This window comes from Balaenoptera acutorostrata, chromosome 11, assembly GCF_949987535.1.
Source record: "Balaenoptera acutorostrata chromosome 11, mBalAcu1.1, whole genome shotgun sequence".
Classification (NCBI taxonomy): Eukaryota; Metazoa; Chordata; class Mammalia; order Artiodactyla; family Balaenopteridae; genus Balaenoptera; species Balaenoptera acutorostrata.
Genome location: NC_080074.1, coordinates 100889434 through 100914881, shown reverse-complemented (window position 1 = coordinate 100914881; position 25448 = coordinate 100889434). Strand labels below are relative to the sequence as shown.

The window sequence follows — 25448 nt, the reverse complement described above, 5'->3', positions numbered from 1 at the left end:
TTCCATCCCCTCCAGGACGGGGACGTGCGGGCGTGAGAGCAAGGAAACCTGTCTCTTTGGGCTTTCAGTCCACAAAGAGTCCTTCTGAGCAGCTGGGGAATGTGAATCGGCCCCTTGGCGGAATGTGAAGCTGGCGACCAGGGCAGGTGCCTTCTCCCGAGTCGCTAGTTTCTTAGGGAAGTTGAGGAGGCGCCTGGCGGTGCGAAGTTTAAATCCTCCCCGTTTCTGTTCACTCGCGCGAACACCAACTCCCCAGGATTATGTTTTAACGTGGAAACAATTGATTATTTATAAACTCTACTTATAAATACAAAGAACTACTCACACAATAAAGCTGCGACTCTCCACACCTTTTGTCAGGGTTCCTGTCACTTGAGGACGTTCTCGCTTGTAAAGTGACAGAGTGCTTCTGGCCTTGCCCTCCTGTTTGTCTCCCTTTTTATTCGAGTTCGTGTACGATGTTAACTGGCACCATGATTCTGAAAGGATTGGGGCACGGAGCTGTCACAACGGGGCCAGTTGGATGCCCACTATCACCCTGGTCCGCGACATCACAGCGACAACTACGCTCCTCGTCCGGATGGAAAGTCACCAAGTGCACGACAGGCCGCCACCACACCAGGGACGCAGAACTCAATGCCCAGAGCCGGAGAGTTTTGGAGATCATTGTCACCCCTAATCACGCGTTCTTAAGTATTAATGTCACATGGCAGGTTTTGGTTTTGGGGTTTTGTTTTGGTTTTTTTTTTGACTGTGCCGTGGCTTGTGGGTTGTTCCCCGACCACGGAGCGAAGCCACCAGGGAGTGAAGCCGGGTGGCGGCAGTGAGAGCCCAAAATCCTAACCACTAGGCCACCAGGGAACGCCCACATGGCAGGTTTTCAGTGAAACATTTCAGCCACATAATTTAGCTCAAATATGTAAAAAAGGGCAAGGTGAAACCCCAGGTTTACTACTGATCAGGTGGTAGATAGAGCGATAGAATCTAGAAGACGTCCCTCTAATTGCAAGCGGTAGGCCCTTGGATAATTTAATCTCCGTGCCTATTTCCTTCTCTATCAAATGCCTGGAACACTGCTTACTTCATAGGGTTGTTGCTGTTGAAGTGTGAGGGAACCCTTCAAAAGAGATGCTGGTTGTAATAATACCTGTGATGAAGGTAGGGCTCTCAATGTCAATTCAACAGTTGGTGAGAACAGGGGGAAAAGTAGTAAATATGCAGGAGACTAACACACACTGCACGTTTGGTCATATGTGATACAGTCGTTAGCGTCACACCACAGACTGAGACTATCTTGGATGCCCACACGAGAGCCAGAGCCCTAAGCTAAGAGGCGTTACTCCATTGCCTATCCACACGCCACCAGCTAACGAGCATGGCTGCCCAGCAGTCCCACACAGGATGGCCACGTTGTCAGACGTGGGAGCTTTGTCACGACTTCTTCAGTGCTTAAAGATTTTTAATTTTCAGAAAGGAATTTTGGAGGTGATCCAGCCCAATCCCTTCATTTAACAGCTGAAGCAGCATTGCAGCCGACACTGGTTGATGGGAGAGCCAGGGCGGAAGTCCAGGTTTCCCGCCCATGCTCTACCCCTCAGCACAACTGTCCTGTGTCGTTCTTCAATCCCGGTTATGGGTTCCACCACTGGAAGCCTCTGGTTTTAGGTGCCACAGGATATGCCAGCTGGAATTAGCACTGAGCCCACGGATGCTCTGGCAGCAGTGCAGGTCCTTCCAGGAGGCCGTGCTTCCATTTCCTGAATAGGGAGAGCTTCGAGGTGTCTTGCTAACACACGACTGAAACCCTGCTCTTACACCTTAGGCGACAGTCCTCACAGCAGGATTTGTACGTAGGAACCCTCATAAAGCAAGATTTCACTTCAGAAATTTCAAAGTTGTGCCCTTCTATGGCTAGGGATACACACACAGCCCCATCACACAGCATTCGTTCTTAGCGTTCGCACACTCTACTGTAAATCCTTAGTACTGGCCTTGAACGTCTCCCCAGGTAGCTGTTTCCCACGCTTATACTCACATCAGTAGCTCCACTGCCTCTGATCCTTTTACACGAATTTATTTCTATACAAGGTTCTAAAAACACCCCTTGGTTTTGTACATAAGTTTTTCTTTTTTTCCTCATTTTAAATTACTTTATAACAACTGGTTTCCTGATTTTTTTTTTCCATTTTCTCTTTTCTCTGAAATCTGCCATGATTTAAAAAAAAAAAAAAAAAGACGAAAGGAAATAAAAATGCCATTGGCCAGAAGACAGGGTGGAGAAAAACAAAAGGGACAAAAATAAACAAAACATCAAATATGAAAATTCTCAGAGATAATGCATTTATAAACACAGAAATGGTTACAACAAAGATGGCCGTGATGAGTGGGTATATATATATTTATATATATATATTTATATATAAATCCGTGTCCGGCAACTGACCGCGGCACCTAGGGAGCTAAGTCCAGTCCTTGCATCTGCCCCGAACTCTCCCTTCTCTGCAGCCCCCTTATTGTGGGGTTTCATAAAGAACCCGCAGCTCCTTAGGTTGGGGACGGGGAGACTGAGCACAGGGCCTCGGCTGGCAGAGAGGGGGAGAGGCTCCAAGGAAAACCATAACCCACACTTCTAAGCCACCGTCGGCCATTTTGGGGATCTCCGGCCCCTTGGGGACCACATCTCGGCCCTCGCCCCTTTACAAATAAAGGGGGTCTGACCCGCCCCAGACCTCCCTCCAGCATCAGGTAGGAAGTGAGGTGAGATCATGAGGGGAAGAAAACGGTTCCCAGGGACAGGGGCACGGGAGGAACCTCTGTTCTTTCGCAGGCAAGAACAGAACAGGAGGCTGCTTGCATTTAGGGCTCCCTCCTCTGACGTCTGCGAGTGCCAGCCTCTAGTCCTCTGTCAGCCCGAGCTTGGAGGATTACGAGGATGAGGAGAGAGTAAGTGCCCACGCTGGAAAAGTCTCTATGAGGTCATAGCAAACCCCTCCCCTGAGCACCAACCCCCAATGTTAAAAGCTATGCTTAGGCGGGAGGCTGCTGGATTACGCGGCCAGCTCAGTACTCCTCTGCCATTCAGGAGGGCTGACGTTCCTTCGGAAGAGGAGCTGAGACAATAAGGATGGTATCCTGTGAGAGAAGGCCATGCCTGAGGCCCAAGGAGATGGAGCCGTGGCCTGTCAAGGAAGAAGAGGACTTTTCCCACCAAGAGGAGCTGGAGAAAGAAGGGACCAGAGCCTCTTTCCCCTCTCCCCGGGGGACGGCAGCACAGGTCTCTACGAGCTGGCCAGGTGCTCTACCTGGATGGTGCTGGTGGTGACGGTGAGGCAGATGTCCTTGTGGTGCTCTGCCGTCTTATAGGGGGTCAGGTCGAAGGAGCACTGGGGCGGGGGATTGGGGTTGCTGTCCCCGCCACCCCCGCCCTGGGGGGCCGCCCCCGGGGACTGGAAGTGCGGAGGCTGTGGCGGCTGCTGCTGTGGCTGCTGCGAAGCCTGGGAGGCCTGCGCCTGCGCCTGCGCTTGAGCCTGCGCTTGGGCCTGCGCCTGCGCCTGCGCCTGGGCCACTGCCGCCGCCGCCGCCGCCGCCTGCACCTGCTGCTGGAGATCAGGAGGGTTGTGTTTGCGCATGTGCTTCATCAGGTACGTTTCCTGAGGGGGATGGAAGAGGGGTTGAGGGAAGGAAGAGAAGGAAGGAAGCTCCCTGTAACCAGCACCCTGGGCTGTTACCTTGAACAGAACGAGGCTCATACAGAGGTGCTCTGGAGCCAGCCAGGTTCTCCCCGTGAGCCACTTTCAGTGCTCACACCGGGTGGGCAAGGGGGGGGGCCTTTAGGGTAACCGTGGGCACTCAACTGGCACGGGGAAAGCTGTCACTTTCTCAAAGATCTCTGAATGGAACAACCTGACCACCTTCTTCTGGAGTCTAATGGAGAACATCTAACTGAAATCTCTCGTCTCTCACGATTTCAAGACGCTTTCTTTTGTCCTATGTCTAAGTAAAATGAAGAATCACTGCTGAGCAATCGCTATAGGCTTAAGGGACCAGGCATCCCCCAAATTCCTTAGCTCTGGGTCTTTTCAATTTCTGTTCTCTTTACTGATCCTGGCAAGTTGGAGCAAGGGATGGGGTGTATTCACTGTGGCAGCTCTTTACCAGAAAGGCGGGGTGAAGCCGCTTGCGGGGAAGGGGAGGGGGGCTCCGAGTGCTCACCGACGTGTATGCCCGGCTGCAGATGGTGCAGGTGTACACCTTGGCATGCTTCACTGTGTGCGTGGACAGGTGCACCTCCAGCGAGGTTGCGTCTGTGTACGCCCGGTGACAGTTGTGGCACTTGAAGGGTTTATCTTTGTTGTGCTGCCGCCTGTGGGACTGAGAAAATAAGGAGAAATCAGGATGGGTGCGTCAGACTCTGCCCTCCTGCCTCCTTGACCTTAATGGAAAGCCCTGGACCGGGTGCCAGGCCTCCTGGGTTCTCTTCCGTCCGAAGGCAACAGAAATTGCTTCAAATGAATCTTCAGACGCTACCAGCTAAGGGAAGCAGCATCCCGCAGGATCCTTCAAGTCAGGATGGCGGCTACGCCTGGTCCCACTAGTCCGGTGGTTCTCACAGGGAGGCGTGGGGATTGCTAGGGAACACCAAGACCTTTTCAGGGGGCCCACAAGGTCAAAACTATTTTCAAAATAATAATAATAATAATAATAATAATAATAAGACACTGTTTGCCTTTTCACTCTCATTCTTTCATGACTATATAGAGATTACATGATGTGTAATATCGTAAAGACTGAACGCAGCAGATAAGAGACTCTCTCCATCTTCTAGTAAGCCAGACATTAGAGAAACGTGCATAAACATAAAGCAATGCCGTTCTTCTCACTAAACTTCTTTTTGCGGGGAGGGAGGTTAAGAGATATGTTATTTATGTTAATGTACAATGGGGTTTGTTATTTTTAAACAAATTACTAAATAGTTTTTCAGTTTCATAATGTCTACGTAATTTGGTGTTACCCACATCAACGAAAGCTCTTTGGGCTCCCCAGTGACTGTTAAGAATGTAAAGCGCCCTGAAGAAGTTTGAGAACCACTGTACTAGTCAAACGGCACTGTGACCCCAAGTCTTAGACTCAAGGCCTCGTGTGGAGGGTGGAACACCTACCTGCAGGTTGGAGAGCTGTGTGAAGGCTTTCTCGCAGCCCGGGTGTGCACATTTGTACGGCCTATCCCCGGTGTGGATTCTGCACGGGACGAGAGAAGAAGAAAGGGGAAGGACATCAGCAAGGCCGCTCAGGGACCAGCGCCTTAACAGGCCTCCTCTGGGAGCACAGGGTGGGCCTCCAGGAGACGCCGGCTCAGGCCAGCGGGCCCGACTGCTGCTCGCTGCCCGCACCACTCCGCTCAAGCTGGGCTCATCTCTGCTGGGGGAGGGCCGGGGGCTTGGCAGCCAAGGCGCAGGGAGGCCACGATCTGGCAGCCAAGGCAGCTCCTACAGTCACCGGCTCTCACGAGAGTTCAGAAACGTGAGATAAAACACACGGCGAGAAAAAAGAAACACATAACACTTCTCCCTTGGCCCCCAACATACAGCCAGAAACTACCCCCTCAGCCTTATTAGCACCAGTCGCAGAGAAAGTTCTGGGGTCAAAGAAAAGCACAGAGTTATGTGAACTGTGAAGGGCGGCAGCAACGATGCCGGTGGAAGCTCCTTGGGGCTTTTCCCGGCTCAGCCCCTAAGAGCAGGAAATGCCTAGTTTAGTACTGATCTGACCTCTTTCCAAACACTATAGGGCCCTCTGCTAAGACGAGCCAAGGACTTGAAGGTCGGCGGACCCCTGCTCCTCGGCAGGGACTTCAGAAGCATCTCTGTGACCAGGTGCTTTTCGAGATCCCGGGTATAAAATCCTGAAAACCTCGCAGGACACGTCTCCTTGTGAGGAAAGCCCGATTCCTCCTCTTCGAGAAGCAAGCTGTCGGACCACTTTAAGAGGGATCGCCACCTCCAGAAGCAGCCGGGAGAGGAGACCTGTGGCCAGCAGGAGTCTGGACTCCAGCTCAACTTGAGATCCCACTGGAGACCATCAGCTCTTCCAGGAAGCAGGCTCACCTCCGAGCCACTCCAGATTCACGGGACAAAGTGCGCATCCTTACGGAGGGGGAGCATTTTCGCTTCATTTGCCAGTCCTCTGTGAATATTTACGCTGCACTTTGTTCTCATCTGTACTCCTGGCATCCCCTGGAGCCTTGCTTGGTGCTGTAGGTGTCGCTGGGTTGGTACCCAGCTGAAATCTGATTATATCTCCCGTTCATAATCGGTGCCCTAAGGGCTAGAGGGATGGTCTTCTCCAACCAAATGGCCCTGCTTTGGCATCGAGGAGAGAATCTTGCAGGATGTGTGCACAGGTGTCTCCAGGGAGGGAAACGAGGGAAGGAAACGTCGGCTCTGCTCCCAGTGAGTTTCCTCCTCCCTCGGATCAGGGAATGTCCCACAGTCACTGTGTCTCCTCGGCGCTACTTCTGCCCCAGAAAGGCTCTCTGAGCATCCACTTGTGTCTCCAGTCTTGCTTGGTCTTCCTCCCAGGTGCCAGCTGTGCTCTCCTCCGGCCAGCTCTCTCCTCCAGCCGGGTCTCTCCCCCGCCCCCCGCATGCGGGTTGTTGTGTGTGTCCGGGGCGGGGGTGGGGAGGGCATGCCAGCGGGGCGGGGGCAGTAGCCCGCCACTCTCCCTTACCGTGTGTGCTGCTGGAGGTGGGAGAGCTGGCGGAAGGCCTTCTGGCAGTAGGAACAGTTGTAGGGCTTGGCCCCCGAGTGGATACGGAGGTGCTGGGCCAGGTAGGAGGTGTTGGCGAAGGTCTTGGAGCAGTGCGGGCACTTGTGGGGCTTGATGGTCTCCGTGTGCATCTTGGAGTGGATCCTGCCGGAGAGGAGAGGAGGGAAGGGGGGAGGAGGGAGCGGTTCGACACCACGGGCTCAGCTCTCCGCTGGGTGAAATGATGTTGCTTGCCGGATGAGAGTACCCCTCCTCCCTCCCCCTCAAACCCACGCCGGCCTGGAGAGGCTCGTGAAGAGGACACCCACATCTAGGTTGCTGCTGATCTTAAGTCGGTGGCTAGAATGGCAGTGAGATGATGAAGAGCTGCACCCCTGGCTCCTGTAACCTCAAAGATTTCGGTCTTGTCAGCCCTCTGCTTTGTGCCAAGGTTACACACTCACCACAGACACCCCGCTTCCAAACAGTAATTTGAACAAAGACCAACACCGCCTGTTCCCCATGGACCTGAGGTTGAATGCACACCTTGGCTCTGAACTGAAGCATATAGTAAAAGCAGGGCCTGCTCTGCAGAAGACTTCCAAACACAGACACAGAGAGAAGCCACACAAATCGTTCCAGACTTTGGGACCGGAGAGCACAATTTTCCAGGCACCACCCCCAAGCTGCAGGGATATGTAGTTTAGTTTTCACAGACAGCAGTGGGAGAGAATCGAGGCTCCCAAAGGGCAGAGTTGAAAGGGACAAAAGAAAACATGTGGAGAAAAGAGGAGGCATGGGCCACGTGGCCTCGGGGTGAGGGGTCCACGGCACGGAGTCGGGCGGAGACTGAGAGCAGCCTTACCGGGTGTGCTGCTGGAGGTGAGAGAGCTGGCGGAAGGACTTCTCACAGAAGTTACAACTGTAGGGCTTGGCCCCCGAGTGGATACGGATGTGCTGGGCCAGGTAGGAGCTGTTGGCGAACGTCTTGGAGCAGTGCGGGCACTTGTGGGGCTTGGTCTCGGTGTGTGACTTGGAGTGGATCTGCATCTCCGACTTCGAGTAGAACGTCAGGGAGCACATCCGGCACCTGGGCCAAGGGAGGGCAGCGGTTACGGCCCTGCCCACTGAGAGAGCGTTGCTGAACCCGCCCCGCCACTTCCAAAGGTGCCAGCCTATCTGATCTCTCTTCTACTCCAGCGACAGCGCAAGGCCCTCGAGAGGAGGAGCTCTATTTTATCTATCTTACAGCCTGCACTTCTAATACAGCCCAACACAAGTATTTAATAAGTGATTGCTGAATGCCTGGACTCCCTAAGTGTGTACATAAACAAGAATTCAACCAGGTAAGACAGGAAAATCTCATCACAGGCCCTGGGCTGACATGGCTTTCACCAGACCAGGAATATCACCTAACTTCTGTTTTCCTTCTGCCTGTAACTTGACTTCAGACTTTTAAAGAACCTTTTTCCCCAGTCTCCCGTGGAGAAAGTACATCCCTCAGGTAATCCTCAAGCTCCTGAGGTGACAATGAGGACAAACTGACTAGATTTCTCAGAGGACTTTTCTGTCTCCTCAGATAATTGTCTTCTCTCAGATTTTCTCCTTTTTGCCAGTGATTTCTAGAGGGACGAGGTGAAGAATTATCAGGATTCTGTGGAGGGAGCTTTCCCAAAATGTCTGGCCTCTGCTCTGTATCTGATGTCCCACCGACTCCCCCCAGCCCCCAGCCCCTTGGCAATCAAGTGAGAATTACTTCTGCAATGAGCCAACGTAACTGCTGGAGTGGGTTGTACCCCTCAAATATTAAGGAGAAAAAGACTGGCAAAATACTGAGCTTCCTTTCCTAGCACAATGCCAGCACTTCGGGTTGACAACGGTATCATCTGAATATACTTTCATGCATCATCTGAGCTGGTAATCCTTCTTCCTGCTCTGATACTGCCCAACAATATCAAATAAGGAGGCCTGTGGGCAAGATAAGTCACAACTATTCAGACTTCACTGGGCGAAAGCTATCTATATGTGAGCTGGAACCCTATCACTCAAACAACTCACCAGCACACAATGCGGGCTGGTAGCAAGGGCCGCAGCCTAGAAGCCAGGCAACTGGGGCAAGTCCCTCTTCTCTGGGTCCCCCCCAACTTCTCTAAGAGGGGCTTAGGATGGTGAAAGGTGACTTCTGCTTTTTTCCTGATCCCAAGAGAATATTCAGAGAATAACTGAGATGCAGACTAAAAAGAACTCTGAGCTCCTCAGAGAAGAAGAGACCACTGTTACTTGGGGGTATGGTTCCTGTATTAATGCTGCCATTAAAAATCCAATCATTGAGGCCCATTTCTAGTTCTCTAGTCACTTGGTAATTCTGAAAGAAATCCCATTACCTGTTTACCAACCCCTGGCTGTTGTCTGGGATGCCCAACCACTGTGGGCGAGGGTGGGAGGTTCTGTTTATAGTTAGCAGGGTCCAAAGGACACAGCCAATGGAAGTCTGGACACCGGGGCTCTACTCAGGGTTCAGCTACAGGCTTGCTCATCAATCTAGACCTCAATTTTCTGGTCTGTAAAATGGAGAGATAAATAACCCCCCAAAAGGGCCAGCAAACACCCAGGATAGTCAATGGTAAGCCAAGCATTCTCTAACAATAAAACTGCGTTAATGTTAGTAGCACCAGTGATGAATGAGCTCATGCTACTATATATTCCACTAAAACTGAGGTTAGAAAACTAGACACATTGTCACTTGGAGAGGAACTGCACTAGAGTTACAAAATAACTTCCCTCCACTAAGATTTCTCAGACAGGTGGAATGATTTTAGCTCAAACAAAACCTCATTAGTTTGCCTGTGAATGCTGAACACATAACTGCACCCCTTAACCTGAAATTAATTATAGAAGAGAAAATAACCCTCTTCTTCAAAGTTTTCAACTAGGGAAGAATCTGCAAAACTTAAATTCATCAATAATGGACTGGCAACAAAATGAGCTGTCTCCAGAGGTATGAGTATAATAAGGATAATCATAATAACAACATAATAATAACGGTAGTAATAGTTGCCACCTGTTGTTGTGCCTGATACTGCCGGGCTCCAATTAGGTCCTTTAAACACATTGTTTCCGCTCCCTAAAACAACCTGACAAGTGCTATCCCTGTTCTACAGAAAGGAGCACCAAGGCTCAGAAAGGTAAAGCAATCTGCCAAAGGGCGAAGAGTGATTCATTCTCACCTAACCTTAAGACTCCTCACACTAGAGGTATCCAGGGGGAAGCTGGACCATCCTATCATCTGCCAGAAATGTTTAAACACTAAAACTACAGAGAAGCCAAATAAGTACAAGCCTAATGCAAGGTGTCAGGTGCTGGGAAAGAAACCCGATTAGGAGAGCTGTGGCCGTGGGCAGCGGCCGTGTCGCTGGGCGCACAGCTCCAGGGGGCACCATTCACACCCGACACCACAAGGGCGCTCCCTTGGAGGCATGCAAGGCAATGGCCTTGGTTACAGTAACCGCTTTGAATTGAATTATCAACCCTTTTTTCCCTAAGATGTTCAAAAACACTTTCAGATACTCTGATTTTCCCTCAAAACATTTCCACAGGATAGATGAGGGCCACGATTGGTCTTCAAATTTTACTAGAAATAAGTTGACTTGCCCAGAGAAAAAGAACCCAGTTCCCCCAATACCCAGTCAAATGCCACAGACCACAGGAATGGATGTGGTTGACCCACACCCGCATCAAAACAGGGATTCTTCGTGATTAAAAAATTCCTTTGGAGCCTCAGAGTTCTGAGTTTCTGAAGAAATTCCGTTTACCTATAACATCATCAGTCCCCCTTAAATTCAGAGTTCTCTTTAGTCACCTGGAGGTAGTGTGTGGAAAATCCTATCAGGGCTGCCCTCCAGTTGTATATTCACATTTCTGTGCACATGCACAGTGTGGGAAGTCCAGAAATAGCTTTAATGTGGGTCCGGAAGACAGAGAGAGAGAAACCTCGGCAGAACCAGATGGCGCTGATCCATGTGAAGGGCCCTACAGAGTGTCGGGGGGCCCTCCCCCCGATCCTGCAACAACCGGTCTTGTTCAGGTGTAGCTCCATGTCACAACGACCTCACTTTAAGCCAACACATAGAAACCCAAATTTCTACAAAATAAATTTAAAAGGGATTTTCATTTTATGGAATGATACCTTTAAATGAACCAAACTTGTCAAGTACCTTTATAATATGATATGATGTAAACATTGTTCAGGAACACTTTTACTGTGTAAAGTGGGGTACACCTGTAATAATAAAGCTGCAGTGAACTTTCAGATTATGAGCTGGAATTCTGCAGTGCTCAATACTTTCTGCATAGCAACACTCCCCTCATTTTGACTTACAAAGACGGATTTAAACGCTCTGAACTCTCCATGGTAGAAGTGTACAACACATAAAAGTAAATGCTAAACGATGACTATTTCTCATCTCTTTCGAAGTTCCCAACATTTCAAATCTCATTTGATATATACTCCCAACAACTGGGAGGCATAAACAGAATTCTCCCCATTTTACAGATGAGGAAACTGAGGCCCAGAGAGGGGAAAAGGACTTGCCCAGGGTCACACAGCAAGTTCGTGGTGGAGCCGGGAACTGAATCCATGAGCCCAAGGCTCTGTCCATTTCCTGTGCCGCAGTTCCCTTCGCTCCTAAAATGGGAACAACATTGCCCATCTCGGTACACTAAGGACAGACCCAGTCTCCCAGCCATGCACATCTACCCCTGTCTGCGTCAAAGCTGTGACGGTGGTTATTCCACTCTGTACACTGGGACCAGACTCCCCAAACCCACTAGGGCCCTTGACGGTTCTCAAAGGGATTAAAAGATTTCCACCTTTCAAAGGGCAGGGAGTTTAGATATGTAATTATTTTTGTATAGTACCACATGCAAATATGCTTATAATGCTTTTTGGCAATGGACGACTTAAAGGAAGTGGAGGATCAAAAGAACTTCCATGAATGAGAAAGTGAGCAAACAGCCATTTCACAAGCATATATTCCACGGGGGGGAAGGGGAGGTATCCTATTCGTTCCACCTTTTTATACAGACCCCTCCCATCATCCCAACCATGCAGGGTCAGGCAGGCTCAATGCTCAAACACGGCCCAAGAACCGGTGGATAGCACACCGGTTAAGGCTAGGGGCTTACCAGAAATGTTTCTTGGAAAAATAGGAATGGAAAATGTAGAAACCAAAAAGGAGCTGGAGACAAGAGTCTCAAACCCAGTCTAAAGCCTCATTACAAGAGAGAAATTCCATTACGTCACCCCAAAATAAGTCAATGCTGAAGACCTCAAAAAAGGAAGGGGTGAAATGGGTCTGCATCCTGGGGAAGAGGAGCCAGAGAAGGGCCAGAAGCTCCACCTTCCTACCCCTCAACAGAACACCTGACATGCACATGGATCTGAGGTGGAAGCTGCCAGAGCGCAGAGCCCCATGGGGGCAGGGAAGCTGAGAGAGCCGCGCCCCATCCTGCCCCAGCTCTGATCCTTACCTGTAGGTCTTGCCGTCTTTCTGATGGTCATCGTCATCCTCAGGGGAGAGGACGTAAGGGTCGTTCATCTCAGGCAGCCCCGATTCCAGCATCCGCTTCTTCTTTCGGCCCCGGGGGGGCTTAGCGGCCACAGTGCCACCGCCACCGCCGCCGCCGCCTCCTTCCTCTGTTAGGGTCGATGCTACCTTCTTAGAGAGGTCAGGGACCACCTGCAGGGCTTGTGAGCCAGGGGGAAGAGCTGAGACAATCATGGGAGCCGAAATGGGGAAGGTCTGAGCTGACGAGGCTGTGGTCACGAGGGAGCCTGAGGGGGATGTGATAACCAAGCCGGGACCTAGGATTGTGAGAAAAAGGAGATGGTGTCACGTTGCCCAGCCCTGATCCTAGTCCTACGTCATTCTCCCCAGATCATTGTCTACTTAACCCCTCACCACCGCCCCCCAGCCCAGAGTATACAGGAAACCCCAAACCCTGTAGAAAAACAATGGTCTCCTAACCCCTGTCCCCACCCCGCCCCCGGTAACAGTGAGATTTACCCCTTGATTGACTCCCTTCTCTTCTCCACCTCTGAGAACAGGAGACTCCTTGATTCAGAGAAGGAAAGAATGTCACCTCCTCAAAGGCAGGGACCGCATCTTCTACTTCTTTGTATCGCCCACAATGCCTAGCGCATTGCTAGGCACACAGTAGGCACTTAATAAAAATCTGATTGAGTAATCAAACACATATCCCACTCCCCATGTCCTTGGCGCCCTCCAGCCTGGGGTACTGATCATGGAAGATCAACACCTCAGATTGGAGAAGAGCAAGGGTGCTCACCAGCGGTCATCAGTCCTGTCGACGGCACAGGGACCACCGTGATATTCTGGGTAACGGATGCCTGGCTGTGCGGGGTCAGCTGGTCTGACTTGGACTCCGTGTCCATGCTGATGCCCGAGGGCAGGGACACCGAGGCAGGCACTGTCAGCAAGGTGGGGTAGTGGGGCGGAGCTAGCCCACAGCCCTTCTCTGGCAACAGCTGATCCTTCATCTTGTTGATGAACATCGTGTTCTCGATCTGAAAGGAAAGGAACGGGACAGCGGCCTATGAGGGAGAGTCCCGAGTCGGTCCGCTCCCTCGGCACCTCGCACTGTCCGTCCTCTGTGGGGATCACAAGGCGGGTGGTTAATATCTGTGCTTCCAGAGAGAGGCTGAACAGAAACCCTGTGTAATTCTCAACGATAGGGGGCCTGGCGAAACAGCATGGGATTTATCTTGCTTCAGTGTCCACGGTAATAGAACCTGCTACTCAGAGCTGAAAAAAGTACACAGTAGAGCGGGAGCAAAAAACCAAACACCACCTACCTGTCCTGAGACCGTGGGGATGGAAGGCCAGAAGTACGGGTTAGAATTGAAGTGAGATTCTTCCATTCTACCTGAAGAAGGAAACGAGACCACATCACACTCAGGAATAATCTGAAGCAGCTGAGCAATGGGGAAGGGGCGCTGAGGCGCTCCTGGTCTCTTCCCACAGGGCTGGGAATGAGTAGTCAAGACCTCAGGATCTAGCATATTAGTCCCTTTGGTCAGAGCCACTCACCACTATATCCCCATCCAACAGAGGCTATCCCAGTTCAGATGCTGGTGAAAGAACTTACACACATCTCATTTACCCACACAATGTTTCCTGTACCCCAAATAAACAGAATTGGTATTTCTTTCTTTTGCTGACAAAAAGAGAAATTGAAGTCATGAGAGAGGAAGGCATGGGCCCAAGGCCCACACAAAGCAGATCACCAGTCGGCTTGAAAACAGCCAGGGTACCTATCATTGTTCCTCTCCTTTCATCCCTCAAATCCATCTTCCTTGAAATAAAAAATTTCAAGGGTTCCAACTGACATGTCTATAGTTCCCTGTAGCCTGAAAAGGTTCTAGGCCAGAATACAAAATGCCCAAGAGAATTAAAGAATGAAATTGGCGAGAATCAGAATCAAGGTCTTTGGGGTACCAGATGATATCTGGGGCCCACGCCCCATGGATCCCACCAAGGTCTAAGAACATCTGTGATGCTGCACTGGGTACCACACACACTGGACTGAGCAGTAAGAACCTAGGAGTTACCAGTTTTAAAAGGGGTTTTAGGGAATTTCCTGGCGGTCCAGTGGTCAAGACTCTGCGCTTTCACTGCCGAGGGCTCGGGTTCAATCCCTGGTCGGGGAACTAAGATCCCGCAAGCCACATGGCACGGCCAAAAAAAGAACGGGGACTGTTTCTAACACCAGCACCCCAGATCTCCGCCTAAAGGGATTTAGAACAGGGACAATGGTGGGTCAGAACACACACACATTACCAGACTCCTCTGTAGTTCTCAAACACTATACCTCTAAGAGTTCAAGTTCTCCTCTGTACGCGGATGACAAGTAAGCTTAAAACCTGGGGAGGGAAGAATAAGAAGCAAGAAAAGGAATCCCTCAGAATCATGTTGCAAGTCACAGATGGGTCCGGAACCCAGACATCCCACCACTCATTTTCATACTCTGATCGCGTCTCCTAACAAGGCTTAATTGCAGGCTATTGGTCCAGGGTAGCTTCCCAAAAGCCTGGACCAGGAGAGATCCAGGCTGGCAGAAGGCAGGTGAAGCGGGAGGAGGAGACCGGTGGGAAGGGGAAGTGAGGAGGGGGGGAATAAACATTAACACCGCGGTGGCGGTGCTGCTCTGGGCCAAGAGCGGCCAGGCTCCAGGAGGGGCAGAAGGGCCCACAGGACGCTGTCACTTGTAGCCTGGTCACACACATGGCCCCACTGAGGACATGCTGGAGGCGGACACCAGGGATTCTAAGAGATGGGTGGGGAGACTGGGCAGAGAAACTGGGTCTCAAGCAGTGACTAAGGAAACCAGGAAAGTTCTTCAGCAAAGGAGGTGAAGCAAAAGATCTCACTCTAAATGTAACGGTGTTCCTGGTCCTTCTCCAGAAGTCTCATCACATTTTTTGCTCTATTGAACAACACTCTGAATTTTCATAAAACCTATAAAGGGAAGCAGAACTGAATTTCAGCCTATTTTTCCCCCAAAGTAGCAAAGTAGACTAGCAAATCTGTGGCTACCACAGCTTCACACAAATGAGACTCAACTGTAAATGCCCTGAGGGTCAGGCACAGACAAATCCTGCTCCCCGAGTTATAAACACAATAAAACGAGACACTCTCCACACAGGTGCCACCCAGTTCCCTGCCAGCTTTATAAAGGGCCTTGAGCCTCAGGCCGTCCGTGGGCAATGGACGTTGAGAAACAGTGAGATCACAGTGTAAGGGGACCCGATCTTGCCCAGCTTTGGGGGAGGCGGGGGCCACATCTTGAACTGCCCCCAGGCTCTAACACAGGACCCATCACCCAGTAGGCAATTCCATACTTGGTGAACCGAGTGGCAGCAGACTACGCATACAGACCCTGAAAGCCAAGCCAAGGGCTCCGACAGCCCCCATCCCTCTAACCTTCTAGCTGAGAGGCATGAAATCGACAAGGGTGGCAGCTGTGGTGGAAATGCAGTAGAGAATCAGGCTGGAGAGTAAAGGAAAGGAGGATCTAATCATAATATCCCCCTAAAGAGACAAGGAAGTAAACGCATTACGGATGTGAAAATTTAGGAGGGAGGAAGTGAGAGCCTGAAAATAAGGCTGTCCTCAGGATTCTGGCGAACAAGGCTCCTCCCCATGCCCAAACTACATCCATTCTTAGTGTCCCGCCAGGGGCTCAGGGGAAGCAGTTTCTGAGTCAAACACGGCCTGTAGGTTGTTACAAAGGGGCACGAAGTGACTTGGAGGACAATATCACCACCACCATTAGCATCTATTAAGAGCCCACTGTGTTCAAGGTACTGTTCTGAGCACTTTACAACCATCACACCATTTAATCCCACAACAATTCTATGAAGCAGGATAGTGCAATCCCTATTTTTCTTTTTTCCTTCTCTTCAAAAAACATTTTACTGAAATATAGTTGATTTATAATGTTGTGTTGCCCATTTTTCAAATGAGGAAACTGGAGGCAAACAGTGAATAGCAGAGCAGGGACCTGAACCCAGGACCAAAGGCAAGCTAGGAAAGGGTCCTACAAGAGACCAACTTAAGTACATGCTCTCTGATGCTGGGGCTTGATTCACAAATCAAAATTTAGACTATTTCCAGAAATGGACTATATACTTTTCAGGTAGTTCTCAATAAATGCTTTCAACAATGAAGTTTTCAGGGAATTCCCTGGTGGTCCAGTGGTTAGGATTCCCCACTTTCACTGCCAAGGACCCAGGTTCAATCCCTGGTCAGGGAACTAATATCCCACAAGCCACAGCATGGCTGCCAAAAAAAAAGCAAACACCAAAAACGACGTTTTCAGTGACAGCAAAATGCAGTGAAAGATGGTATTCTCTGTCCACATCCAGTGAAACCTCACCTGGCCACCAAGAAAACTGATTTTAGAATGATGGGGTCTGAATTAAAAGGCCAGACTGTCCAGAAGGGGTAAATAGAAGAAAAGGCCCCTCCACCTCTCTGGATACCCAGTCTCTCACTCTGCTTTGGTTCTTAAAAGAACAAAGCTGAAGATCAGAACCACAGCTGCTCCTAGGACAAAATGATAAACGTGTCTGTGGGCTCCTGATAAATACGTCAGCCCAAAAGGGGGGTGCACGGGGAGCCCTGCTTGCCCAACTGGAAGCAGTATCTGCCTGCAGGATGACACCGGAAAAAGGGTCAACACTGTTCTGATGCCAGAATGTGATGTAAATGGCGCCCCCTGGGGTTGTGTCACAGGGTGCCCTGACGCCAGCTCACTCAAATACCTGCCAACTGTTGTTTTACCACTTCTCCTTTCAACTCTCTATCACGCATGGAGGAACGCCCACCAAACCACCCTGACATCCAGGTACGCCCATATGAACATTCTTAAAACCCGAAGAAAGTAACGATATCACAGGGAAACTTCATCTCTAAACAGAGCGCCAGTTTTCTTTTGTTTGTTTGTTTTATATTTTGGCCACGCCGCATATCTTGCAGGATGTCAGTTCCCCGACCAGGGATAGAACCCAGACCATGGCAGTGACAATACCGAATCCTAACCACTAGGCCACCAGGAAATTCCCCACAGAGCATCAGTTTTGATGATTATGCCAACACATTAAAAACAAACCAGAAGGGGTTTACCCTAGACTGGGAAGGAAGAGGCAGGCTTCTATTATAGCCCCAAAACTCAGGAAAGAAGGAAAAACACAGTAGATGGAAAGATTTTGTTGGCAGATTGAAAATCTGGGTTCTAATTCCAACTTTACTACCGCACCATGCCTCCGCTGTTCTCCAATAAGAAGAGGCGTTTACTATAATTAAGTTGGACAGCACTTTCCTTTCAAGAGGTTCAGGAACTACATACTCCTTTTCCAATCTCAAAAGAAACCTTGGAAGACTGAGAAGGTGAAGAAAAAAGACAATATTAAGTTACGTCCATGAAACACATAGGAGGACTTGAACTCTTGCACCAGAGCTTTGTCCATCTGTCCATCCTTCCTCAGTGCTACCAGCCGTCCAGGGATAAAGACATCACTGCCTCCAGCATTGCAGTTTTCGTAGAAGTGCTGAAGACCACCACTTCTTTCCCGGTACTTACAATTTTTACATTATTTTCCCCCAAAGTAAAGCATGATTTTCTTTTCTCAAGAAAATAACATTCTCTCACACAACCAACCTTTAGGAAATCACGAAATACACCAACCCAATTTAGTCGCCAGAGGATGGACCAAGGAATCAAGGCTTCCAGAATCTAGGTTTAGGCCCTACATCAGTAAATGACTCTGAGTAATTTACGACTCTCCTAAATTTCTACTTGGGTAGAGGATGGAAGAGTATAAAACCCCTAAAACAAATTCATAAGGCACATGGTATTGAGATGGAGACAACTCACAGAAGAAAAAGAATAAAATGCTCAAAGTACTCCTGAGGAGAGTTAGAGAAACACTTCCATCTGATGAGAACTATTAGTGACAATTAGTAGAAATTACACAGAGACCACATAATTATAAATGAACTACCCAAAAGTATCAGATCTATAGCCCCCAGCTTACTAATCACCAACTAGAAGCACTAACAAGAAAGAGAAATGCAAAGAACAATCAACTCAAATTCAACTACAGAAAGAACTTGAGGGGCTTCCCTGGTGGCGCAGTGGTTAAGAATCCACCTGCCAATGCAGGGGACATGGGTTCGAGCCTTGGTCCGGGAAGATCCCACATACCGCGGAGCAGCTAGGCCCGTGCGCCACAACTGCTGAGCCTGCACTCTAGAGCCCACGAGCCACAACTACTGAGCCCGCGTGCCACAACTACTGAAGCCCGCGTGCCTCGAGCCCGTGCTCCACAACAAGAGAAGCCACCGCAATGAGAAGCCCGCGCACCGCAACGAAGAGTAGCCCGCGCTCGCCGCAACTAGAGAAAGCCCGCGCGCAGCAACGAAGACCCAACAGTCAAAACTAAAAAAATGAATTAATTAAAAAAAAGAAAAAAGGAAAAGAACTTGACACGTGGATCTCAGACACTCTATTGAGAAAAACTGTTCCAAAATGCACAACTGCAGAAAGATTGCAATATTAGCTAAGGACTTGAATTGAGGAAACACACAGGACCATTTTTCCTCAGTTAGGAAACAAATCTTTTTCTCAGGTCCTAAGGGCATTCAAGAAGGGCCATCCCAATAGGATCTGGGGACTTCCTACTGTGAACTCCCCCAAGTACAAAATAACTGAGAACAGGTTTATCCCAATTCTATTGGGAAAGACCATCACACCATGCCCAAAGAGACCATCAGGACCACTACCACCACAAAGCTGGCAATCTGAGCCAGCACCTTCTACCCTGGGCACCACTGGACCACTGTACCTGCACCCTGCAGGAAGAACGCCATAGTGGTTCCCCTTACCCTGCCCATTCCACTGTTAACTGACGGATCTGTGCATTGTGAGGCAGGAAAGAAAAAACAAACCAAAAAAAAAAAAAGTCTGGAGAAGAGGGAATATGCACCTAATATTTAATCACCAACTTGGCTCAGAAACCTATGGGGAATAAATTTTATAAACCAGCCTGGAATTGGTTCTCAGAAGACACCTCTAAGATTATAAGCTCTGAACTCAAACTCTTTTGGGTTGATATATTGTCATTTTCAGGCAACCTAAAACTCAATCACCATCAAACCTCATATTTTGAATTCTTCCAGAGCTACTTCTGGAGTCTACTCCATACAGTTTTATCCACTTTACTTCAAACTACCCACGAATCAGTTTTTTCCCCCCAAACTTCACCCTGTCACATCAAATTCAAATAACACCACGCCACGGATTCTAATCACTCACCAGATCCACTCCAAACACTGATGCAACGTTAAGGATACAAACTCCACTCTAAACTCAGTTCTGCTTGTTCCAAACATGGGAAAGCAATTCCATTAGCTATGCCACAAAGGCTACACTGGCAACTAGGGCCCATTTATCTCCAAAGCAGAATAAATTTCTCCTTTGGACACAATGCAACACTGCTTAGTGAGTTCACTTGAGCATTTCACAACTCATTCTTGTTGAGTACTGGTGGGAATGGAAGGTGATGGGGTACAGTGCCAACTTTCTGCACAAAACTTCTTGGGTATCCTCAAGAGATAATACGAAGAGGCTGATTTTTCTCCCACAGCAAACACCAGTATTACAATTGCTATTACTTTAACAATTCTGTGACGCTGTCCGCAAAAGGGCCATTTGATTATGACCCCTTCGCCCCCCAAAACTGGAAAAGTCATTAACCCCAAATTGTCTTACCCTCTCTCTCTCTTCCTCCTGCCGTCTTATTCCTTGTCCTTTCCAGGGCTCCTGAACTTTCTGCAAACAAATTGTCTGGGTTACAGGGGCCGGTAAGGGTGCAGCCACCGGAGAACTGTGGAGAACCTCAGGAATTCTTTGACCATCAGCACTCAGTCCAGAAGGCAGGCGGACCCCCGACCAACAATCCAAAGATGCAAGGATAGAACAACAGGAGTGCAGGGCCACCCCCTATGTGGATACAAGGGAAATACATCCAATTCCCAGCAACTAAGATGAACTCTACCACCAGTGCGTGGGGTCCAACCCTGGGCTCAGACACTGGTTCTTCTTGGTCTCCCGGGGCCGCAGGTAACCGGAGGCGGGGGCGGGGGGGGGTGTGTGTGGGGATGGTTAGAGAACAGAAGAGCTGGAAGAAGAGAAGCGTCCCTGCATCTCAAGGACTGGCTCAGAAGGCAAAGCTGAGGACCCGGGGGGGGATGCACAAGCCCTTGTGTCAGGCACAGTGCCAGTTCAGGCCCAGGCACTTCCTCTGGCCTCCCCCGCCCCCCCGCGAGGACTTCGCCCCTGCCTACCCAAGGCCCTGCGCCAAGAAGTACCTCCCTCAGCCTGCACAGTGGTCTAGCTACTGGAGACCCCGGCTGTCCCCCAAACACCTTCGCTGCCCTGAGACAGCCCCTGGGCGCCTTCTCCTGAGGTCGCCCACCACCCCTTCCTCTAAGACCCTTCTTTGGGACGCCCCTCCTTCCTCTCTAGGAAGCTGAACTCTGCCACCCACCAGACAGACACCCGCCCCCTAAACCCCCCCATTCCTCCCCATCGCCCGCTCCTCCACAACCACTTCCGGTTCCGGGACGGACACACGTACAGTCCCATCGTGGACCCCCCCTTCCCCGCCCCCCCCCAAGGAAAAGGGGAGGGGGAAGGAGCAGAGAGTTCGGCGCGCGCCGGCTGCAGCGGCGCGAGACTCACCCGGCGGCGACGGCTGCGGCGGCGCCAGAGCCGGAGCCAAAGAGCGGGAGGGGCGGCGTTTGCTGGGAAGGAGGGAGCCGAGTGCGGTGGGAGGACCCGGAGGGGGCGAGGGGAGGGGGAGAGCGCCAGGCGAGCGCGCGGGCACGCACTTTAGGCGCGAGACAGACCCACACACTCACACGCACGGATCGTGCGCGAGACACCCGCAGGGCGGGGGCGCGAGGCAGTGGGTGGCCCCCTCCCTCCCTCCCCTAACACTCACCCGGAAGTGGTGCCGCAGCTCGTGCTCCCGAGAACCCCGATTCCTCCACGCCCCCTCCCTCCCTCCCTCCCCCCACTGGTTCGGAGTTGAGCCGCGGCTGAGAGAAGGCGGGAGCGCCGGAAACGAAAAGGGGGGAGGGAGGGAAATAGCAATGTTGGGGGGGTGGCGATGGGGAAAGGGGGGGAAAATGCAAAGGTCGAGTCACTTCCGGGAGCGGCTAGAGCACATCCGGCGCGGCTAGCGCTCAAGCATACTCAGGACGGAAGTTACGATAAGTAGGGGCGGAAGTAGCTTCTGCCCGGGGACGCGGTAAGACCCTCCAGGGATGTGACGCCACAGCGGAAGTGAAGGTGGGTTCTGCTAAGGGCAGGAGCCGAACCTTCACGACAGCGGTTCCGGGCTTCCGGAAGGGACTTCGGGGGAAGTGGGAGGGTGGGAACGCGACAGGTTCATGAATTATGCATCAAGGTACGAGGGGCGGTATGGATTCTTAAAAGACGGGTCCTGGTTCCCTTCCCCCAAGGGGCGATAGGCAGACGTAGGGAGTTACCATTCTTTTTTCTTATATACTCTCAAGAATGTCTCAATCCTTTGAATATGAAAGAAAGGAAAAGGATGTGTCAGTAGTTTTCTGAGGTCCCTCCTTAGGCCCAAAGCGTAACTAATAACCCCTCCCAGGCCTCAGAATCCGACCCCTGCCTAACCACACCCCTTACTCTCTTTGCTTTGGTCTCTAAGTTCTTGTGGCCCTCGTCCACATCTTTATCGCCTACTCACCCGGCTTTACTTTTAAATATAGCACTCACTTCTACCTGATTCTATATTGTTGGATGTCCTCCTCTTCTCACTGGAATATCGGCCCCACGAGGGCAAGGACTCTGAATTGTTCGCTGCTGTATCCTCAGAGCCTGGCACTTAGTAAGCAGTTGGTAAACGTTTGTTGCATCAATGAACAATTAATGTGAACTCTTTCAGGAAGCCTTCCTTGATTGCTCCAACGGTCTCGTTCTCCGAATTTCCACAGCATGTAGTCCGTACTTTTTTTTTTTTTTTTTTTTTGGCTGTTTTAACTGTTTCATATATGTGACTCTTCAGCAAGTTTGTCAGCAACTCGGAAGAAACTATCTCATACATGGTACCCTCCCACTGCTTTGCTGAGCACACAGTAGATGCTAAATAAATACATGTTATTTGAGTAAATGAATGCTGCCACCAGCCTGTCCCAGATCTGACCAGAATCCCTCTGGGCTCAGCTCTATTTTGAGTGAAACAGAATCAAAGTGCCTCCTATTAACAGTAATAGTTCCTTGCTTAGAGATTAAAATAACCCGGATAGGAATAACTGTAATGCCAAATTTTGCATATAATGAACATAAGACTCTGAAGACTTAAGTGGTTTTTCCCAAGGTCACAGCTTCCCCAGGAAGTAGCAAAAGACACCTAAAAATAACAATTCCAATTAAATGTTTAAATAGAAGATATGTATTTGTAATTGTATCTTTTTAAAAGCGTCCGCTCTCTTTATCACATTTTGGGACTCTGTAACCTGTCTGTGTCAACCCAATAGTGACAGTTGGCAGGATAAGGGTCTTAAGGGCTCAGATGTGACCAGACGTAGTTGCTGTATGGGTTAGAGATCGATGATTTGAGAAACCTTGACTTTGGGGGCAGAGATCGAAAAGTGGGAGCAAAATGGTGGTAATCACTGTAAGTCCTGGTTCTCTTTCTGTTCTTCTCCTATTTACAATAACTGGCACCCCCCGGGGCCTCGGTGTCTCCAGTTGTCAACCCTGCTGCTGCCCTTGCTATAAGAAGCAAGTTTTAGTGCTTTGAACTCCTTAGAGAAAAGCTTTAGAGAGATAAATGTGGGGCGTAGGGGGAGGAGGGCTGTTAATTTTAGCCTGGGGTTTTCCAGCTGGCACACTGTTTCCATCTTGAATCACTTCCACACCCTGAGCTCTGCCTGGGAGATCCCTCCTCCTGGGGGCTTCCCCACTCCCTGGTTTGGTCTGAGCCACAATGGTAAGCATTCCAGAAAAATGCTTAAGAGAAGCCTGGCTTAGTCATTTGATGCACAGCTCAGGAGGCAAAGAAAGCACAGAGATGAGAGATGCTGGTGCCGGTAGTGATGGGTGGCCTCCAAGAAGCAAAGGGGTAGTATGGCCACTGTTTGTGTTCTTGGTCTGTGACTAAGCAGTGACTCTGCTTTGCCACTTGGAGCCTCCTGAGGACCTCCCGAGGCCCCATAGTTTCAGTTTCAACTCTACATGAGATAAAGTTAGGATCCTTCCCCAGGGCCTCCTGACTCTTCCTGGTTTGCATAACAGTGGGATTTAGTTTGGGATCATTCCTTTAGGACAACTCAGAACACTCGGACGTCTTTCTCCTCTGTCTCTCCCTGCCATCTGACTTTCCATGGGGAAGGAGGGTATTTAGGGAGAAGGAACAGGTAAGAATTTCCTGTGTCTTGCTGGTATATTTTAATTTATTTAAATTTAGAGAAACAGCAGTCTACTCAGGAGATAATTAATTCCCTCTTCATTAGGGACCTTCATGTGTGCCTTTTGCATATGGATGAGCCTTGGGGTCACACTGTCCCTCTGAAGAGGAAGGTGATAAGAGACATGTGCTGCCCGGGCACTTCAGCTTTTCCCCTTCTGTGCCTCCTCTTCCCCCCAACCCCCACCTGACAAGGACTAGATTCCTGTGGGGAAGGAAGGGAAAGGTTAATGAGGCTTCCTCTCCCGTCATCCTCCTCCCCCTCCTCCTCTTCCCCCTCCCCCTCCTCCCCCTCCTCTTCTTCCTCCCCCTCCTCCTCCTCCCTCTCCTCCTCCTCCCTCTCCTCCTCCTCCTCCTCCTCAGGTCCGTCCCTCACTGCCCCCAGCCCATCCCAGCAGCACCTCTTCCTGCACCCTCAGGTCTCATCCAGCCCTCTCCCTTCCACCAGCTTCGGGCTGGGGTCTCTTCAGGTCCCACTGGGCTGACTCTGAGCCCGCCTCAGCAGCATGTTTGCCTCGCACCTCTGCTTTTAGCTGGTTCATCACTCCTTGGCCCGGATATGCTTCTTTCTTCTTTTTCTTAGGGAGTCTGATGACCCGAACCCACATACTGCTCTGATCCTGAGAAATACACTCCGTCCACCTCGCTCACCGTTGTGTGCTTCGTGGACTCAGCCACACTTCACTTGAGTACACAGTAAAGCGCCCCAACCCCTAAAGCACCCACCTACAGATACGTAGACATTCCTGATTCTAGCTGCAAAAATAAATACATGGAGGCCAACACAGGCCAGGGCAGCCCCCCTCTTGCACGTGACCGTCTCCTCTCCTCCCTGGAGCGCCCCCATTTCCAGGGAGCAAGTGGGGCACAGATGGGGGTGGGGGGAGAAATGGGACCTGGGTGGTTACCATGGCAACAGAACCTAGCAACAGCTGAGAGGCTGCCGTGTGGGTTTTTGCAGGGCTGTTACGAGAACCAGACCTAGAACTGGGGGCTCAGAGGTGACTGATCCCAGCTGGGCAGCCTGCATTCCCTCCTCCAAACGCACCCCTCGATTCCACGCCCACACCCCAGCAGTGCCTCTCCGAGAGGGCAGAGCGGGGAAAGCTATTGAGAGCTAACCGCGGGGCTTCTGGGGACAGCTGTGGGCGGGGGCAGGTGAGGGAGCAAGGCTGCAAATAAAGCGAGCAGGGCAGCCAGCCTCTTTACTGCGGCTCCCTCTCATCACTTGCCCGTTGCTCCATTTTTTCTTCTCCTTTTGCCCTTCAACCTCCATGTGTCTATCCGCGCTCTCCTCTTCCTTTTCTTGCTTGCGCCATCGCCTGTGCTTCTACATAAGTTTCCCTTTTCTTCTGCCTCCTTTTTCGTGGTCTCTCTTGACCTTCTCTAGCAATTAACAAGCCACTCTTCCAGTTTCTCTCTTGCTCCGGCTGCTCCTTGTCAAGACTGCCCCCTTCAGTGTCTGTTCCTTCCATTCCATCCCGAGTCAAAGCCCCCGAATCCCAACCCCGGGTCAGAGCAGGCCAGGTCACATCGGGTCTGGAGGGGTTACCCGCACCCCCCCATCCTTCTTTTCCTCCCTCTTAGCTGCCCATCGCCCCTGCTCCTCTCCTCTCTG

General features: G+C 50.6%; 2 protein-coding genes across 15 annotated transcripts in view; one reads left to right on the top strand and one right to left on the bottom strand.

Annotated features, from left to right (window-relative positions):
• Window positions 1–2058: 2058 nt before the first annotated feature.
• Window positions 2059–21536, bottom strand: ZNF384 (zinc finger protein 384). 14 transcript variants are annotated; one of them, XM_057556848.1, is made up of 15 exons: window positions 21332–21536; window positions 21070–21131; window positions 20098–20157; window positions 15194–15281; window positions 14635–14686; window positions 13619–13689; window positions 13093–13330; window positions 12810–12857; window positions 12274–12607; window positions 11336–11428; window positions 7610–7834; window positions 6727–6909; window positions 5160–5238; window positions 4213–4371; window positions 2059–3650 (listed from the first exon to the last, which is right to left on the bottom strand). In XM_057556848.1, the coding sequence occupies exons 6-15, from the start codon at window positions 13682–13684 to the stop codon at window positions 3279–3281; spliced, it is 1797 nt and encodes a 598-aa protein (XP_057412831.1). In that variant the 5' UTR covers window positions 13685–13689; window positions 14635–14686; window positions 15194–15281; window positions 20098–20157; window positions 21070–21131; window positions 21332–21536; the 3' UTR covers window positions 2059–3278. The 14 variants fall into 14 exon arrangements, with proteins under 14 accessions (XP_057412831.1, XP_057412830.1, XP_057412828.1 ...); XM_057556847.1 differs by lacking the exon at window positions 21070–21131; XM_057556845.1 differs by lacking the exon at window positions 21332–21536 and having other exon boundaries at window positions 21070–21324.
• A 2226-nt stretch (window positions 21537–23762) lies between these two features.
• The window catches only part of COPS7A (COP9 signalosome subunit 7A), a 35608-nt gene continuing 33922 nt past the window's right edge, over window positions 23763–25448 (top strand). The window contains exon 1 of the mRNA XM_057556935.1: window positions 23763–23780. The gene's annotated coding sequence lies outside the window, so the exon portion shown is untranslated. The remainder of the gene's footprint in view (window positions 23781–25448) is intronic.

Bases quoted from the DNA above. Each gene is read 5' to 3' on its own strand.
- ZNF384 (XM_057556848.1), bottom strand. From the start codon at position 13,684: ATGGAAGAATCTCACTTCAATTCTAACCCGTACTTCTGGCCTTCCATC. The intron at 12,858-13,092 runs GTGAGCACCCTT...CTCTGAATCAAG, and splicing joins GACAGGACTGATGACCGCTG to GAGTCTCCTGTTCTCAGAGG. The intron at 11,429-12,273 runs GTAAGGATCAGA...TTCCCATTTTAG, and splicing joins AAAGACGGCAAGACCTACAG to GAGCGAAGGGAACTGCGGCA.